The sequence below is a fragment of the Melopsittacus undulatus genome, chromosome 25 (assembly GCF_012275295.1).
Source record: "Melopsittacus undulatus isolate bMelUnd1 chromosome 25, bMelUnd1.mat.Z, whole genome shotgun sequence".
In the NCBI taxonomy this organism is placed as follows: domain Eukaryota; kingdom Metazoa; phylum Chordata; class Aves; order Psittaciformes; family Psittaculidae; genus Melopsittacus; species Melopsittacus undulatus.
Genome location: NC_047551.1, coordinates 344,169 through 361,554, shown reverse-complemented (window position 1 = coordinate 361,554; position 17,386 = coordinate 344,169). Strand labels below are relative to the sequence as shown.

The 17,386-nt window shown below is 57.7% G+C and overlaps 1 protein-coding gene, 1 non-coding gene and 1 pseudogene across 2 annotated transcripts; all 3 read right to left on the bottom strand.

The window, feature by feature from the left end:
- LOC117437667 (uncharacterized) overlaps positions 1–11,572 on the bottom strand; it is an 11,832-nt pseudogene extending 260 nt beyond the window's left edge.
- LOC115945743 (U8 small nucleolar RNA) lies at positions 7,772–7,923 on the bottom strand. Its single transcript, XR_004079991.2, has one exon. It is a non-coding gene; the product is annotated as a U8 small nucleolar RNA (small nucleolar RNA).
- Positions 11,573–12,471: 899 nt separating the features above from the next.
- Positions 12,472–17,336, bottom strand: LOC117437672 (snRNA-activating protein complex subunit 2). Its single transcript, XM_034072233.1, has 5 exons — positions 17,022–17,336; positions 16,229–16,336; positions 15,351–15,419; positions 14,449–14,806; positions 12,472–12,735 (listed from the first exon to the last, which is right to left on the bottom strand). Exons 1-5 carry the CDS (start codon positions 17,223–17,225, stop codon positions 12,485–12,487), a joined length of 990 nt encoding a protein of 329 aa, XP_033928124.1. The 5' UTR covers positions 17,226–17,336; the 3' UTR covers positions 12,472–12,484.
- Between the last annotated feature and the right edge of the window lie 50 nt (positions 17,337–17,386).

Sequence of the window (17,386 nt, the reverse complement as noted above, 5' to 3'; positions counted from 1 at the left end):
TGTTCAGCTCCGTGGTGCAGTACAGCCCCGCCCCCAACCGGAGAGGAGGCATCGCCCACCTCCTGCAGCCAACGTGAGCGGAGCATGGGCTGAGACCACCCAGGGTAAGGGGGGTGATTTGGGCAATGGGGGTAATCGGTGGCAATGGAGGGTCATGGGGCGTCAAATGGGAGAATGGGTGGGAAGGGGATTAATGGGGACAGTGTGGGCAATAGGGATAACGATAATGGGACTCAATGGATTTCAGTGAGTATCAATGTGTACTCAAAGGGTATCAGTGGGTATCAATGGGTGTCAAGGGTGTCAATGTGTCTCAACGGGTAGTCAATGGTTTCAATGGTATCTATGGGTATCATGGGTGTCAATGGTATAAATGGGTGTCAATGGGTGTCACTGGAGTTATCAATGGTGTCAATGAGTATTTCAATGGGTATCAATGGGTATCAATAGGTGTCAATGGATCAATGGGTATCAATGGGTACCAAGGGTCTCCAATGGGTATCATGAGTCACCAATGGGTGTCAATGGGCTCTCAATGGCTCTACGGGCCCTCACCATGGTCTTGTCGGCAGGGGGGGGGCTGGCGCTTCCCCCGCTATGACTCGTGGGGTGCTGGGGCCCCCCGCGGATGGGTTCCTGCTGCACCCGGCGCCTCACGCACCGGCCCAGCTCGCGCCCCCCCCCCCAGTGGCACCCGCTTCGCCCTCGTCACCATACTGGAGCCCTGACCCATGGGGGGCAATGAGGACACTGGAGCCATGGGGCAAATGGGGGCACTGAGGACACTGGAGGCAATGGGGGTGATGGGGGTAATGGGGTCAATGCGGACAATGGGGACATTGGGTCCAATGGGGACAATGGGGTCATGATGACATTGAGGTCAATGGGGACATTGGGGTCATTGTAATATTGGGGTCAATGGGGACATTGGGGTCAATGGGACATTGGGCTCATTGATAAACATTGGCGTCAATGGGGACATTGGGGTCATTGATAACATTGGCGTCAATGGGGACATTGGGGTCATTGATAACCTTGCATCAATGGGGACATTGGGGTTAATGGGGACATTGGGGTCAATGGTGACATTGGGCTCATGATAACATGGCATCAATGGGAACATTGGGGTCAATGGGGGACATTGGCGTCAATGGGGACATTGGGTTCATGATAACATTGAGGTCAATGGCGACATTGTGGTCAATGGGGACACTGGGGTCATGATAACATTGGGGTCCAATGGGACATTGGGGTCAATAGGGACATTGGGTCAATGGGACACTGGGTTCATTGATGACATTGGGGTCAATGGGGACATGGGGTCATTGAAACATTGGGTCAATGGGGACATTGGGGTCAATGGGGACATTTGGGTCAACAGGGACATTGGGTTCATTGATGACACTGGGGTACAATGGGGACATTTGGATCAATGGGGACATTGAGTCAATGGGGCAAGAAGGACACTGAGGACCCCCCCCATACGTGACTGGCAGCAGCACCCATGGGTGCTCAGCACCCACTGTGCCTTCACCACCCACAAGTGCCTGGGGACCCCCATGGGGTGACCCCACACCCTAGGGGACCCATAATGGACATTGGGGGGGGGAAGGACCCCCCTGCCCATAGAACCCCCCTAAAGAGTGAGGGAGGGGAAACCATAGACTACAATGTCTTTAGGGTCCCCTCCATAGCCACCATGGGTGCCCCTGGGGTGGGGGGGGAAACACGGCACTGATGACGTCATAAGGAGGGGCGGAGCCTGACTTGATGCATTAAAGGATTCCCCCCCCAAGGGTTTGTGACGTCATTCTTGGGGACACCCCCACCCCCCCACCCAAACACTCCCTCCCCTTTAAGGACCACCCATAGACACCCATAGCACCCCATAGAACCCCATAGCCCCCATAAACACCCCATAGCACCCCATAGCTCCGCATAGACAACCACGTAGCCCCCCATAAACACCCATAGACACCCCATAGCCCCAATAGACACCCCATAGACCCCCCATAGCCCCCCATAGACACCCCATAGACACCCCGTAGCCCCCATAAACAACCCATAGACACCCCATAGCGCCCCATTCACAGACATGGAGTTATTGTACACGTTCACACCAGGACTCGGGGACCCCCCCCCCGGGGCCCCCCCAGTACCGAGGGGTCCCCCATAACCGGTGGGGGGGAGGGGTAAGGACAAAGGTGGGGGAGGGGGGGGATAAAGAAGGGGGGAGGGGGGGAAAACACCCCATAAATAGGGGGAGGGGCGACAGTGACACCCGCCCCCACCCCCCCAAAACCAGACCCCCCCACCCATAATGGACACCCCCATAATGGGGGGGGGCACACGCACACAGAGCTCCATGCAAAGAGGGGGGGGGCACCTGCACCCATAACCCCAATGGGAAGGGGAAGGGGGACCCCCCCATTATTTGGGGGTACCCCCCTATGTTTTGGGGTGAAAAAGTCGCTTTTTGGGGGTTACATTGGGGAGGGCCCTTTGTCCTTCATTGTGGGGGTTCCCTTCAAGTATTGGGGTTCCCCCCCTTTGTCACCCATCACCCCCTATGGGGCCCCCATATATTGGGGGTCCCCCCCATTTGGTCCCCCTCCTGGTGCTGTGCCCCCCCCGTACCCCAAAACATGGGGGGGGATATCCTGGGGGTCCCCCCCATTCCTCTATGGGGGGGTCCCCAAATATCCATACAAGGGGACCCCTAAATGGGGGGCGGGATGGGGGTTTGTGACCCCCCCCTTTGTGCTCAGGTCTATGGGGTCCAATGGGGGGGGAACACCCCCATTTTGGGGGGGGGCAAAGGGGTGGGTGTCCCCATAGCACCCCAATATCCCTCCATGGGGGGGTTACCCCCCCACTTATGGGGTGCTCTATGATGGGGACACCCCCCCCCTCCCCCCCACACTTTATGGGGGGGAGACCCCAAAATGGGGGGGGGGATTTGGGGGTGCAGGGAGGGGGGGGGGGTCCTGAGGGGTGCAGGGGGTCAATGGGGAGGGGAGGGGCGGAGGAGGAGGGGAAGGGGGGGTGGAGGGGGCGGGGCCAAGAGAGGCTCCTCACCCCCGAGGGCCGGATGCTCCCATTGGTGGGCTCGGGGAAGGGGCGCGGGCCTCTGCTGTTAGTGCTCAAATACACTGGGGGGGGGGAGAGAGAGAAGGGGCGGGGTCAGAGCTGTGGCCACGCCCCCTCCCCTCCTCCTATGGTCAATGGGGGGAGGCTTCACCCTCCCATTCAATCCTCATTTGCATGTCCGCCCCCACACCCTAAGCCACACCCATCTCATTTGCATACATCGGTTCCTGATTTGCATAGACCCCCCCCCGATTTCCCCCCTGTGCCTTAAGAGCATGCAATTAAATCTGCCCCATACCTATTATTTGCATAGCATAGCCACCCTATTGCATAACGTGCTCCTTATTTGCATATAAGCTCATAACTACATGCTCCCCGTTAAATCTCCCACATGCTCACCCCTTCATTTGCATTTTCCCATCCCTTCATTTGCATGACAGGCATGCATTTGTGTACCAGACCTCCATTGGCCTCTTCAGCCCCTCATTTACATATCCATCCATCATTGGCCATCCATCTGATCATTTACATATCCCATTCCTCACTGCTCCATCCACACACTCATTGGCCAATCCCACCCCCTTATTTGCTATCGCCGACCCCCATTGGCCCATCCCCACCTGCTCCTTAGCATACCCCTGCCCCTCATTTGCATATCTCACCAATGATGATGATGAGGACGATGGCGCAGATCACCCCAGGATGATCATCATCTACGGGGTGGGGGCAGAGGTCACATGGGGTCAAGGGGCGGGGCTACTGAGTTTGGGGCGGGGCTATGGGTTATGGATTGGGTTATAAGGTCGGCCTATTGGCGACTAGGGGCGTGGCTAATGGGGGGCGTGGCTAAAGGGGCGTGGCTATGGGGTTATGGGTGGGTTATAGGGATATGGATGTGGCCATATGGGGTATGGGGGCGGGGCTAACAGGGGGCGTGGCTATGGGATTGTGGGCGTGGCTATGGAACTGTGGGCGTGTATGCTAATACAGCTGTGCTATGGGGATATGGGTGGTTTATAGGGCTATGGATGTGGCTATGGGCTTTGTGGGGGGGCTAACGTGGTAGGGGCGTGGCTATTGGGTTAAGGGCGTGGCTATTTGACAGGGGCGTGGCTATGGGGCGTGGGCGTGGGTATGGATTGTGGGCGTGGCTATGGGGACATGGGTGGCTTTATAGTGCTATGGACATGGCTATGGGGTTTGTGGGCGGGGCTAAGGGCAGGGGGCGTGGCTATGGATGGTGGGCGTGGTTATGCTAATACAGCCGTGCCTATGGGGATATGGGTGGTTTATAGGGCTATGGATGTGGCTATGAGGATTGTGTGGCGGGCTAACAGGTAGGGGGCAGGCTATTGGATTGTGGGCGTGGCTATTGGAGTGTGGGCGTGGCTTTGGACTGTGGGCGTGGCTATGGGGACATGGGTGGCTTTATAGTGCTATATGGCTATGGGTTGTTGGGGGGGGCTAACGGGCAGGGGGCGTGTCCTGCCCCGGCCCCGCCCTCACTTGAGGTTCTTCCACCAGTACATTGCGCTTGAGCTTGGCCGCACTGGTCTCGAACTGGGAGGCTCCGGCCTGGAGAGCGTCCGCGCGGTCATCCAGCTCGACAGCTTCTGGTCCCGCTCCAGGACCTTGTCCACATTGACCCGCATGATGTCCACAACCTGGGGGGGGATCAATGGGATCAATGGGGGTGATGGGGGTAATAATGGGATCATTGGGTTATGGGATCAATGGGGGTAATGGGATCAATGGGGGATGGGGTCAATGGGGGGATGGGATCAATGGAGGTCATGGGGGTAATGGGGAATGAGGATCAATGGGGGGGATGGGATCAATGGGGTTATGGGATCAATGGGGGTCAATGGGGGGATGGCATCAATGGGTTATGGGATCAATGGGGGTCAATGGGGGGGATGGGATCAATGGGGTTATGGGATCAATGGGGGGATGGGATCAATGGGGGATGGGAGTAATGGGGGGGATGGGGGTCAATGGGGGGGATGGGATCAATGGGGGGGATGGGGTCAATGGGGGGGAGGGGATCAATGGGGGTCAATGGGGGTTAATAGAGAGGGAATTGGGAATAGGGGGTAATGGGGGCAATGGGGTAATGGGGGGATGGGGATCAATGGTTGTAATGGGGGGTAATGGACAGGAATGGGTTGTGATGGGGAGTAATGCGGGTAATGGGGACACTGAGCCCATTGAAGTCATGGGGACATTGGGATCAATGGAGGTCACACGGGCAATGCAGGCACTACCCCTCTAAGCCCCTCCCACACGCAGTAGCCACGCCCCTTCCTATGAGCCCGCCCCTCCCATCCCCTTAAGCTCCACCCCCTTCCCCAGCCAAGCCCCTCCCACTTCTCACTCCCCCCCTTCCCCATGTATACCGCAAGCCCCCGCCCCCTCCCCGTTGGCTCCGCCCCTCCCTGTTGACCGCCCCATCGATGTAGCCCCGCCCCCCCCCGTGGTTGCCCCCGCCCCGCGGTGACCTCATCCACTTGCGCCTGCGTCTGCTGCAGCCTCCGGTTGCTGGTCAGGTTGGGGGGAGGGGCTGGGCCCCGCCCCCTTCCGCGGCGGGGGGAGGGGCGCTGGGGGCGGCGGGGGCCGACCTGGAGGGGGGGGGGTCAAGGTCATGGAGGGGCACGGAGCCACGCCCACATATCCATATATGGGTTATGGGGGAGGGGCCAATAAGGGGGAGGGGCAATAAGGGGGGGGCAGGGATTTCTATAGGGGTATGGGTGGCCTATAGGGAGTATGGGGGGACCTCAGTGGCCCCATAGATGGGGGGCAGAAGGGACATCACCCCCCCCCAGCATGGGGACCCATAGGGACTATCTGCCCATAGAGAAGGCCTCTGAGCCCCATAGAGGGCACACTCTGCCCCATAGAAAGACTTCAGAACCCATAGACAGGCCTCTGACCCCCATAGAGAGGCCCCTGTACCCCATAGAAGGCCCTCCCTGCCCATAGAAAGGCTCTGAGCCTCATAGAGAGGCCTCTGAGCCCCATAGAGAGGGCCCCTACACCCATAGAAGCACTCTGCCCCATAGAAACACCATAGAGAGGCCTCAGAGCCCCATAGAAAAGCCCCTAGACCCCATAGAAGGGACTCCCTGCCCCCATAGAAAAGCCTCTGAGCCCATAGAGAGGCCCCTATAACCCATAGAAGGCACTCTCTGCCCCATAGAGAGGCCCCTATACCCATAGAAGGCACTCTCTGCCCCATAGAAAGGCCCCTACACCCCATAGAAGCACTCTGCCCCATAGAAACACCACAGAGAGGCCTCAGAGCCCCATAGAGAAGCCCCTAGACCCCCTAGAAGGCCCTCCCTGCCCCATAGAAACACCATAGAGAGACCCTACACCAATAGAGGCTCCTCCCTGCCCCATAGCGGCACCACCCCCATCCCCCCTCACCTCCCCCCATTTCCCTCCCCCCCATAGAACTCATAATGGGGGGGGGGGGGGCATCATTTTCCCACCCCTCCCCCCCCCTTTTGCGTCGGAGGCTGAAAATAACCCCGGGGATGGGGGGAAAAAGGGGGGGGGGGGAGGGGGGGGGTCCGGGGTGGGGGAGGGGCAGGGGGCACAGGGGGGGGGAGGGGAGGGGGGGGGTGGGGGAGGGGCGCTCACATCTCGGTGGCTGCGCTGAGCGGCTCCGGCGGCGGCGGGAGGAGGAGGAGGAGGAGGAGGAGGAGGAGATGGCGGCCGGGGCGGAGCGAGCATCCGGGTACCTGAGGGGGGGGAGGGGAGGGGTTATGGGGGTCTATGGGGAGATCTATGGGGTCTATGGGGTGGTCTATGGGGTATAAGGGGGACCTATGGGGTCATCACAGGTGTTTAGGGGGAGATCTATGGGATATAGGAGGTGTCTATGGGGCACAGCAGGTGCCTATGTGGGTGTCTATAGGGTATAGCAAGGGTCTAGGGTGGTCTATGGGGTATAGGAAGGTTTGTATGGGGAGATCTATGGGGCATAGGAGATCTATGGGGTAGGACGAGTTGTCTATAGGGAGGTCTATGGGGTATAGCAGGTGCCTATGGGGTTTTGATAGGCCCTAGCAGGTGTTTATAGGTTATAAAAGGTGTCTATGGGGAGATCTATGGGGTATAACAGGGTCGATAGGGGGTTCTATGTGGTATAGGAGGTGTCTATAGGGTCGTCTATGGGGTATAACAGGTGCTTATGGCGAGATCTATGGGGTACAATGGGCACCTATGGGGCACAACAGGTGCCTATAGAGGTGTCTATGGGGCAGAGGACGGTCCCTATGGGGCACAGCACGTACCAATCACCACCCCCAGAGACCCAACCCCCCCCTCCCGCATCATCCAATAGGAGCAGAGCCCCCTCCAACATCAGCCAATGGGAGCTGCGCCCCATGCCCCCCCAATAGGGGCTGGGAATAAACCCGGGCGCTGATTGGCTGCTGCCCGCGGTCACGTGAAGGGACGCGCGGCCCATTTTGCAGGTGCCCGCAACGGGGCGGGGCCAGGGATGGGAAGCAGCCAATGAGAGAGCGGGAGAAGAAGCCGCAGCAGAGCCGCAGCCAATCAGAGCGCAGACACGTAACCAACCGGACGAACCCTCGCTCGCTGATTGGACGAGAGCACCTCCTATTGTACCGCCCATAGCGGCTGACCAGGCCCCGCCCCCGCGCAGGCGCAAGTCAGAGTGACCGGAGCAAGGGGGTGTTGCTGCGTGAGGACCCGCCCCCCTCGCCCCGCGGGGTGACGTAATCACGCACGTCATCACGCCGCGCCTCATCACGTGCTGCCCGCACCGAGGGCGGGGCAGGTCAGGATGTACCGCACTGACGATCAAAGATGGCGGCGCCCAACGGGTGGGGGGTGACGGGGGTCGCACAGACTCTGACGTCACGGCGACCCCCCAAAACGCAATCACGTGACTCATATGTCACCCCCCCCCCCATACTGCCCCTACTCCCCCACCCTCTCCCCCCCCATTCCCATCCCCCCATCCCCTTTTCCCTTTGGAATCGCTCCCATAATGCCCCGCGGCCCCCTTAATTTGCATGGGGGCGTGGCCTCCGCTCGCTTTCCGCGCCAACCACAACGTGTCACGTGGCTTTCCGCCGCCAAGTCCTTTAATGGTCCTCAATGGGAGGGGGACAACGGGGTTGGGGGGAGGGGGTGGGGGTTGGGACCCCCCATAGGGGGTAATGGGGGGTCCCCCCCCAAACCCCTCCCCCTTTAAGCTGCTCTCCTCCGGCCCCCCCAAGACTGAGATCAGCAGCAGCAGCTCAAGGAGAGCGGGGGGGGACACTAAAGGGGGGGAGAAAGTGGGGGTCAATGGGGGTCAATGGGGGATATCAATTGGGGATCAATGGGGGTCAATGGGGGATATTAATTGGGGATCAATGGGGGTCAATGGGGGATAGCAATTGGGGGTCAATGGGGGTCAATGGGGGTATCAATTGGGGATCAATGGGGGTCAATGGGGGCATAAAGGGGGTAAATGGAGGTCATAAGTGGGGTTTATAAAGTGGGGTCAATAGGGGACATAAAGGGGGAATCAATGGGGTGCAATGGGGGCAATTGGGACACAAAGAGGGTCAATGGGGGTCAATGTGGGACATAAATTGGGGTCAATGGGGGTCATAGTGGGGGTATATAAAGTGGGGTCAATGGGGGACATAAAGGGGGAATCAATGGGGTGCAATGGGGGACATAAATGGGGGTCAATGGGTGCAATTGGGGACATAAAAGGGGGGCTATGGGGGTCATAAGAGGGTGTCAATGGGGTGCAATGGGGCCACAAAAGGGGGTCAATGGGTGTCAATGGGGAGCCCCCCCCCCTAATTCACCTGCACAGGGTGAAGAGGCTCCAGCAGGGGGCGCTGTCCCAGCCCTCGAGGTCAGCCAAGGTCAAGGTCAGGGCAGCGACCGCGTGAGCCCCGATGGCTGCCCCCCCCCCCCCGGTTAAGGAGAAATGGCGGGAAACGGGACGGAAATGGCGGGAAACGGGATGGAAATGGCGGGAAACGGGATGGAAGTGGCGGGAAATGGGATGGAAGTGGCGGGAAATGGGATGGAAGTGGCGGGAAACAGGATGGAAATGGCGGGAAACGGGATGGAAATGGCGGGAAATGGGATGGAAATGGCGGGAAACGGGATGGAAATGGAGGAAATGGGATGGAAGTGGCGGGAAATGGGACGGAAATGGCGGGAAATGGGATGGAAGTGGCGGGAAACGGGATGGAAGTGGCGGGAAATGGGACGGAAATGGCGGGAAATGGGATGGAAGTGGCGGGAAATGGGACGGAAATGGCGGGAAACGGGACGGAAATGGCGGGAAACAGGGTAGAAATAGCGGGACACCCCCCCCCAATCCCCACAGACTTCCCCCCCCCTTTTGCTGCCCCTTCCATAGGGTCCCCCCCATATAAGTGCCCCCCCCCATCTATGGGTCCCGCCCCATAGGAGGATACAGAGCAGCCCCTGCCCATGGTGGAACATGGAGGCCCCCGAGAAGAAGCCGCAGAACTCGACCCCCAGGAGGGCCAGGGCCCCACCAAGGGCCCCAAGGGGACTGTGGGGACACGGGGGGGTCATAGGGGGGGTCTATGGGGTATATGGGGGTTTGGGGGGGTATAGGTACGGGTATATAGGAGTATATAGGGAAAATATAGGGGCATATGGGGGTTATATAGATGTATATGGGGGGGATATAGGGGTTATATAGGGGTATATAGGATATATATAGGAATATATGGGGGTTATATAGCGGTATATAACGGTATATAGGGGTTATATAGAGGAATATAGGGGCATATAGGGATTATATAGAGGTATATAGGGATATATATAGAGGCATATGGGGGTTATATAGGGATATATAGGGGGTATATAGAGGATACATAGGGTTATATGGGGTATATATAGGGGTATATAGGGGCCACAAAGGGGAGGGGCTCCTGGGGAGAGGAGGCAGTGGGCGTGGCTTCTCTCACCACGTGACCTCGCGCGGGTCCTCTTCAGCCGGCACCGAGCTGGGGGCGGGGCGCTGGGGGGGGGGGGAGGGGGGGAATGAGAGGGTCACGTGGGCGATCACACGCGGGGGTCACGTGAGGGGTCAACTGTGCTCCACGTGTGTGCACATGGAGCCCTATGGACCCCATAGGCTTCTATTGGGGTCACCCCATTATTGGGGTCCCTCCCCTTTATATTGAGATCTCCCCTTATACTGGGGTCCCCCCCTTATATTGAGACCCCCACCTTTATATTAGGACCCCCCCTTTATATTGGGACCCCCTTTATATTGGGGTCCCCCTTATATTGGGACCCCCCCCATATTGGGTCCCCCCTTTATATTGGGTCCCCCCCTTATATTGGGACCCCCCCCCATATTGGGTCCCCCCTTTATATTGGGTCCCCCCCTTATATTGAGACCCCCACCTTTATATTGGGTCCCCCCTTTATATTGGGACCCCCTTTATATTGGTGTCCCCCTTATATTGGTTCCCTCTTTATATTGGTTCCCCCCTTATATTGGGACCCCCCCATATTGGTCCCCCCCTTACATTGGTCCCCCCCCATTATGCCCCCCCCCCCCACCGTGCTCAGCAGCAGCAGCAGCACCAAATGCGCCGTCAGGGTCAAGAACCGGGCCGGGATCAGCGCCCCCCGAGGGGGCATCGGGGCTATGGGGGGGGGTAATGGGGGTCAATGAGACCCTCAATACCCCCCCCCAATAAGGGATGGAACCATCCAATATGGCGGCGCACATTAACCCCATTATGGCTGCCCCCATCCCATCCCTAATATGGTGGTCCCCATTACCCCCCTATATAGTGACCCCTATTACCCCATCCCAATATGGCTGCCCCACTTACCCCTGCCCCAATATGGTGACCCCCATTAACCCCCATATGGTGACCCCCATTACCCCCCCAATATGGCTGCCCCCATTAACCCCCCAATAGTGACCCCTATTACCCCCCCCAATATGGCTGCCCCCATTACCCCCCCAAATATGGCTGCCCCCATTACCCCCCCATATTGTGACCCCCATTACCCCCCCAATATGGCTGCCCCCCCTTACCCCTACCCCAATATGGCTGCCCCCATTACCCCCCATATGGTGACCCCATTACCCCCCCCAACATGGCCACTCCCCTCACCCCCCCCAACATGGCGGCCCCCATACCCCCACTTCCAACATGGCTGCCCCCATCACCGAGGCCCCTCCCCCCATTCCCCCCTTACCCCGCCCCTTTTTGCCCCTCCCCCCCCTCCCCTTCCCCTTCCCCTTCCCCCTCCCCCTCCCCCCCCCCCTCCCCCCCCCCCCTCCCCTCCCCCCCCCCTCACCTCCCCGTGCTCCGGTCCCGGCCGCAGGCTCCGCACCCCGCGCTAGGCCGCGCGTTACCGCGGCAACCGGTGACGTCACGCGCACAGGCCACGCCTCCTCTGCGTTTGGCCACGCCCCCATCCGGTGGAGCTGCGTTTGTACTGGGCTGCGTTGTTTTATACCGGTTTATACTGGTTTATACTGGTTTATACCGGTTTATACTGGTTTATATTGGTTTATATTGGTTTATACTGGTTTATAACGGTTGCTATTGGTTTATACTGGTTTATATTGGTTTATACCGGTTGCTATTGGTTTATACCAGCTTATACTGGTTTATACTGGGCTGTCCTGGGTTCTACTGGTTTATTCCGTGCCTCCCAGTGTATCTGAATCCTATCTCAGTGCAATTCCAATGCATCCCAGTGTATCCCAATGCAATCCCAATGCATCTGAATGCATCCCAATGTATCCCAATAATCCCAATGTATCCCAATGCATCCCAATGCAATCCCAATGTACCCCAATGTACCCCAATGCAATCCCAATGTACCCCAATACAATCCCAATGTACCCCAATGCAATCCCAATGTATCCCAATGCAATCCCAATGTATCCCAATGCATCCCAATGCAATCCCAATGTACCCCAATGCAATCCCAATGTATCCCAATGTATCCCAATGCAATCCCAATGTATCCCAATGTATCCCAATGCAATCCCAATGTACCCCAATGCAATCCCAATGTATCCCAATGTATCCCAATGCAATCCCAATGTATCCCAATGCAATCCCAATGTACCCCAATGCAATCCCAATGTATCCCAATGTATCCCAATGCAATCCCAATGTACCCCAATGTACCCCAATGCAATCCCAATGTATCCCAATGTATCCTAATGCATCCCAATACAATCCAATGTACCCCAATGCAATCCTACTGCATCCCAATGCATCCCAGTTCAATCCCAGTAACTCCCATTTGGGATAAATCAGCACCTTTATTTGGGGGGGGGGGAGGGGCAATGGTGATGGGGGGAGGGGCAAGGGGGGGGAGGGGCAAGGAGGGGTCACCCCGAGGTCACCCCCCCCCTCCGCAGGAGCCTCAATGGGACCCGGAAGAGGTTGAGGGGGCTGAGCCCAAGCTCCGCCCACGGGGAGGGGGCGGGGCCAAGACCAGGGGGCGGGGCTTCGGGGGGGGCCGGGGGGGGCCCGGTGAGGTCACTGTAGACGCCCCGGAAGTGGTTCCGGAGGGCACCGAGGTCCAAGGATCCCAATTCCAGAGGGAGGGAGCCCAGAAGAGCCAAGAGCAGCAGAGACTCTGGGGGGACAGAGACCCATAAACACCCCATAGAGACCCATAGAGACCCCATAGAGACACATAGAGACCCCATAGAGACCCATAACCACCCCATAGAGACACATAGAGACCCATAGAGACCCCATAGAGACCCATAGAGACCCCATAGAGACCCATAGAGACCCATAGAGACCTCATAGAGACACATAGAGACACATAGAGACCCATAGAGACCCCATAGAGACCCATAGAGACCCCATAGAGACACATAGAGACCCATAGAGACCTCATAGAGACACATAGAGACACATAGAGACACATAGAGACCCCATAGAGACCCATAGAGACCCCATAGAGACCCATAGAGACCCATAGAGACCCCATAGAGACCCATAGAGACCCCATAGAGACACATAGAGACCCATAGAGACCTCATAGAGACACATAGAGACACATAGAGACCCATAGAGACCCCATAGAGACCCATAGAGACCCATAGAGACCCCATAGAGACCCATAGAGACCCCATAGAGACACATAGAGACCCATAGAGACCCCATAGAGATCCATAGAGACCCATAGAGACCCATAGAGACACATAGAGGCACATAGAGACCCATAGAGACACATAGAGACCCATAGAGACCCCATAGAGACCCATAGAGACCCCATAGAGACACATAGAGGCACATAGAGACCCATAGAGACCCATAGAGACACATAGAGACCCATAGAGACCCCATAGAGATCCATAGAGACCCATAGAGACCCATAGAGACACATAAACACCCCATAGAGACCCATAGAGACCCATAGAGACCCATAGAGACACATAGAGACCAATAGAGACCCATAGAGACCCCATAGAGACACATAGAGACCCATAGAGACCCCATAGAGACCCCATAGAGACCCATAGAGACCAATAGAGACCCATAGAGACCCCATAGAGACACATAGAGACCCATAGAGACCCATAGAGACCCATAGAGACCCATAGAGACACATAGAGACACATAGAGACCACATAGACACATAGAGACACATAGAGACCCATAGAGACCTCATAGAGACCCATAGAGACCAATAGAGACCCATAGAGACCCCATAGAGACACATAGAGACCCATAGAGACACATAGAGACCCATAGAGACACATAGAGACCCATAGAGAGAGACCCATAGAGACACATAGAGACACATAGAGACCACATAGACACATAGAGACACATAGAGACCCATAACCACCCCATAGAGACACATAGAGACCCCATAGAAACCCATAGAGACCCATAGCAACCCCATAGAGACCCATAACCACCCCTATAGAACCCATAGAGCCCCATAACTACCCCATAACCACCCCTATGGGACCCATAACCACCCCTATAGGACTCATAGAGACCCATAACTACCCCATAGAGATCAATAACCACTCTCTTATGACACTTAAGAGCCCCATAACCACCCCTATGGGACCTATAGAGTCCTATAACCACCCCTATGGGACCTATAGACCCCCATAACCACCCCTATGGGACCTATAGAGCCCTATAACCACCCCCATTGTGACCCATAACCACCCCTATGGGACCCACAGAGCCCCATAACCACCCCTATGGGACCTATAGAGCCCTATAACCAGCCCCATTGTGACCCATAACCACCCCTATGGGACCTATAGAGCCCTATAACCACCCTATAGAGCCCCATAGCCCCCCCCCCATCACTCACCCCCGGGGGGGGGCGCGGGGCCCCTCCCATCCCGGCTGAGCCGCCCCAGGTACTCATAGACCCGCTGGAAGTCCACGTGCAGGGGGCGTGGCTCCGGCGGGGGAGCACCTGATTGGACGGCGGCAGGCTCCGAGGGGCGGGGCTCCGGCGGGAGAGGATCCGATTGGACAGAGCCAGGCTCCGAGGGGAGGGGGCGCGGCCCGGAGGGGCGGGGCTCCGATGGGACGGGCTCTGATTGGCTGGAACGAGGCTCTGAGGGGCGGGGCTCCGAAGGGACGGGCTCTGATTGGCTGCGGGGAGGCTCCGAGGGAGGGGCCAGGGAGAGGCTCAGCGGCTCCGTGCCCGCAACGGTGAAGACCTGGAAAGGGGGGAGTGGGAATGAACTGGGATGTATTGGGACGGATTGGGATGAACTGGGATGGACTGGGAGGTAATTGGGACAAATGGGATCCTGGGATGCACTGGGATGTCATTGGGATGAACTGGGATGCATTGGGATGCCACTGGAATGAACTGGGATACTCTGGGATGCACTGGGATGTAGTTGGATGCCACTGCAATAAACTGGGATGAACTGGGATGTCATAGAGATGCATTGGGATGCCATTGGGATGCATTGGGATCCATTGGGATGCATTGGGATGCCATTGGGATGCATTGGGATCCATTGGGATGAACTGGGATGCATTGGGATGTCATTGGGATGTATTGGGATCCATTGGGATGCATTGGGATGCATTGGGATGCTCTGGGATGCATTGGGATGCATTGGGATCCATTGGGATGCACTGGGATCCATTGGGATGCATTGGGATCCATTGGGATCCATTGGGATGCATTGGGATGCATTGGGATCCATTGGGATCCATTGGGATCCATTGGGATCCATTGGGATCCATCACCTGCCCAAACGCTGCCATCGCTGCCTCCTCCAGGCCCTCGCTCAGCACCGAGGCCACTTCCAACCACACCTGGGGGGGGGACACACACCGGGGTCAAACCAAACCCAATGGGGGGGGGAACAGCACCAGGGTCAAACCAAACCCAATGGGGGGGGGGGGAACAGCACCAGGGTCAAACCAAACCCAATGGGGGGGGGAGAACAGCACCGGGGTCAAACCAAACCCAATGGGGGGGGGGGGGAACAGCACCAGGGTCAAACCAAACCCAATGGGGGGGGGGGGAACAGCACCAGGGTCAAACCAAACCCAATGGGGGGGGGGAGAACAGCACCGGGGTCAAACCAAACCCAATGGGGGGGGGGGGACGGACACACACCAGGGTCAAACCAAACCCAATGGGGGGGGGGAACAGCACCGGGGTCAAACCAAACCCAATGGGGGGGGGGAACAGCAATGGGGTCAAACCAAACCCAATGGGGGGGGGAACAGCACCGGGGTCAAACCAAACCCAATGGGGGGGGGGAACAGCACCGGGGTCAAACCAAACCCAATGGGGGGGGAACAGCACCGGGGTCAAACCAAACCCAATGGGGGGGGGAACAGCACCAGGGTCAAACCAAACCCAATGGGGGGGGGGGAACAGCACCGGGGTCAAACCAAACCCAATGGGGGGGGGAGAACAGCACCAGGGTCAAACCAAACCCAATGGGGGGGGGGGGGAACAGCACCAGGGTCAAACCAAACCCAATGGGGGGGGGGCGGGGGAACAGCACCGGGGTCAAACCAAACCCAATGGGGGGGGGGGGGAACAGCACCAGGGTCAAACCAAACCCAAACCCCCCCGTACTCCCCCCTCCCCTTTAAGGCCCCCCAGGTACCTCAATGGGCGCCGGTCTGGGCCGGGGCTGCCCCAGGCAGTGCCTGAACTGCCCGCATAGGGCTTCACGTGCTGCCCGGCCCCGAAGCCGGCACAGGAAGGCCTGGATCTGGGGAAGGGAACCGGGAATGACATCGGGAATGGGAATAACAATGGGAATAACAGTGGGAATAACAACGGGAACAACGATGGGAATAACAATGGGAACACCACCGGTGTCTATGGGGTATCTAGGGGGGGTTATGGGGTGCCTATGGGGTATATATAGGGGAGTTATGGGGTATCTATGGGGGTTTATGGGGTATCTATGGGATATCTATGGGATGTCTGTGGGGTATCTATGGGATATCTATGGGGTATCTATGGGATATCTAGGGGATATCTATGGGGTATCTATGGGGTATCTATGGGGGGGTTATGGGGTATCTATGGGGTATCTATGGGGGGGTTATGGGGTATCTATGGGGTATCTATGGGGGGGTTATAGGGTATCTATGGGGTATCTATGGGGGGTTATGGGGTATCTATGGGGTGTCTATGGGGTGTCTATGGGGTGTCTATGGGGTATCTATGGGGTATCTATGGGATATCTATGGGATATCTATGAGGTATCTATGGGATATCTATGGGATATCTATGGGGTATCTATGGGGTATCTATGGGGTATCTATGGGGTATCTATGGGGTATCTATGGGGTATCTATGGGGTATCTATGGGGTATCTATGGGGTATCTATGGGGTGTCTATGGGTTAGAACACCACCGGGCCCCCCCTCCCGTCCCCCCCCCCTGACCTCGGCCTCGCTCCTCCTCGGCAGCCTCTCCCTCAGCTCCGGGTCCCTCAGGTCCCGGTTCCGGTTCCGGTCCCGCAGGTTCCGGTTCCGGAGCTCCCTCAGCAGTGTCCGTTTCTCCCGTTCCGTCCATGTCCCTCTCGGCCCGTCCGGGACTGAGGCTGAGAACCGGAGCGGGGCCCAGCGCGGCCGCACCGGCGGCTTCATGGCGCACAGTGTGACGTCACTGCGGAGCGACGCGGCGGCGCGGGGGGTGATGGGAGGTGTAGTTCATAGCGATGAGGGGGGGAATGGGGTAAAAAAGGGGTTTTTGGGGTAAAAAAGAGGTTTTTGGGGGTAAAAAGGGGTTTTTGGGGGCAAAAAAGAGG

Bases quoted from the DNA above. Each gene is read 5' to 3' on its own strand.
- LOC117437672 (XM_034072233.1), bottom strand. From the start codon at position 17,225: ATGAAGCCGCCGGTGCGGCCGCGCTGGGCCCCGCTCCGGTTCTCAGCC. The intron at 15,420-16,228 runs GTACCTGGGGGG...TCCCCCCCCCAG, and splicing joins CCAGACCGGCGCCCATTGAG to GTGTGGTTGGAAGTGGCCTC. The intron at 12,736-14,448 runs GTGAGTGATGGG...CTGTCCCCCCAG, and splicing joins CCCCGCGCCCCCCCCCGGGG to AGTCTCTGCTGCTCTTGGCT.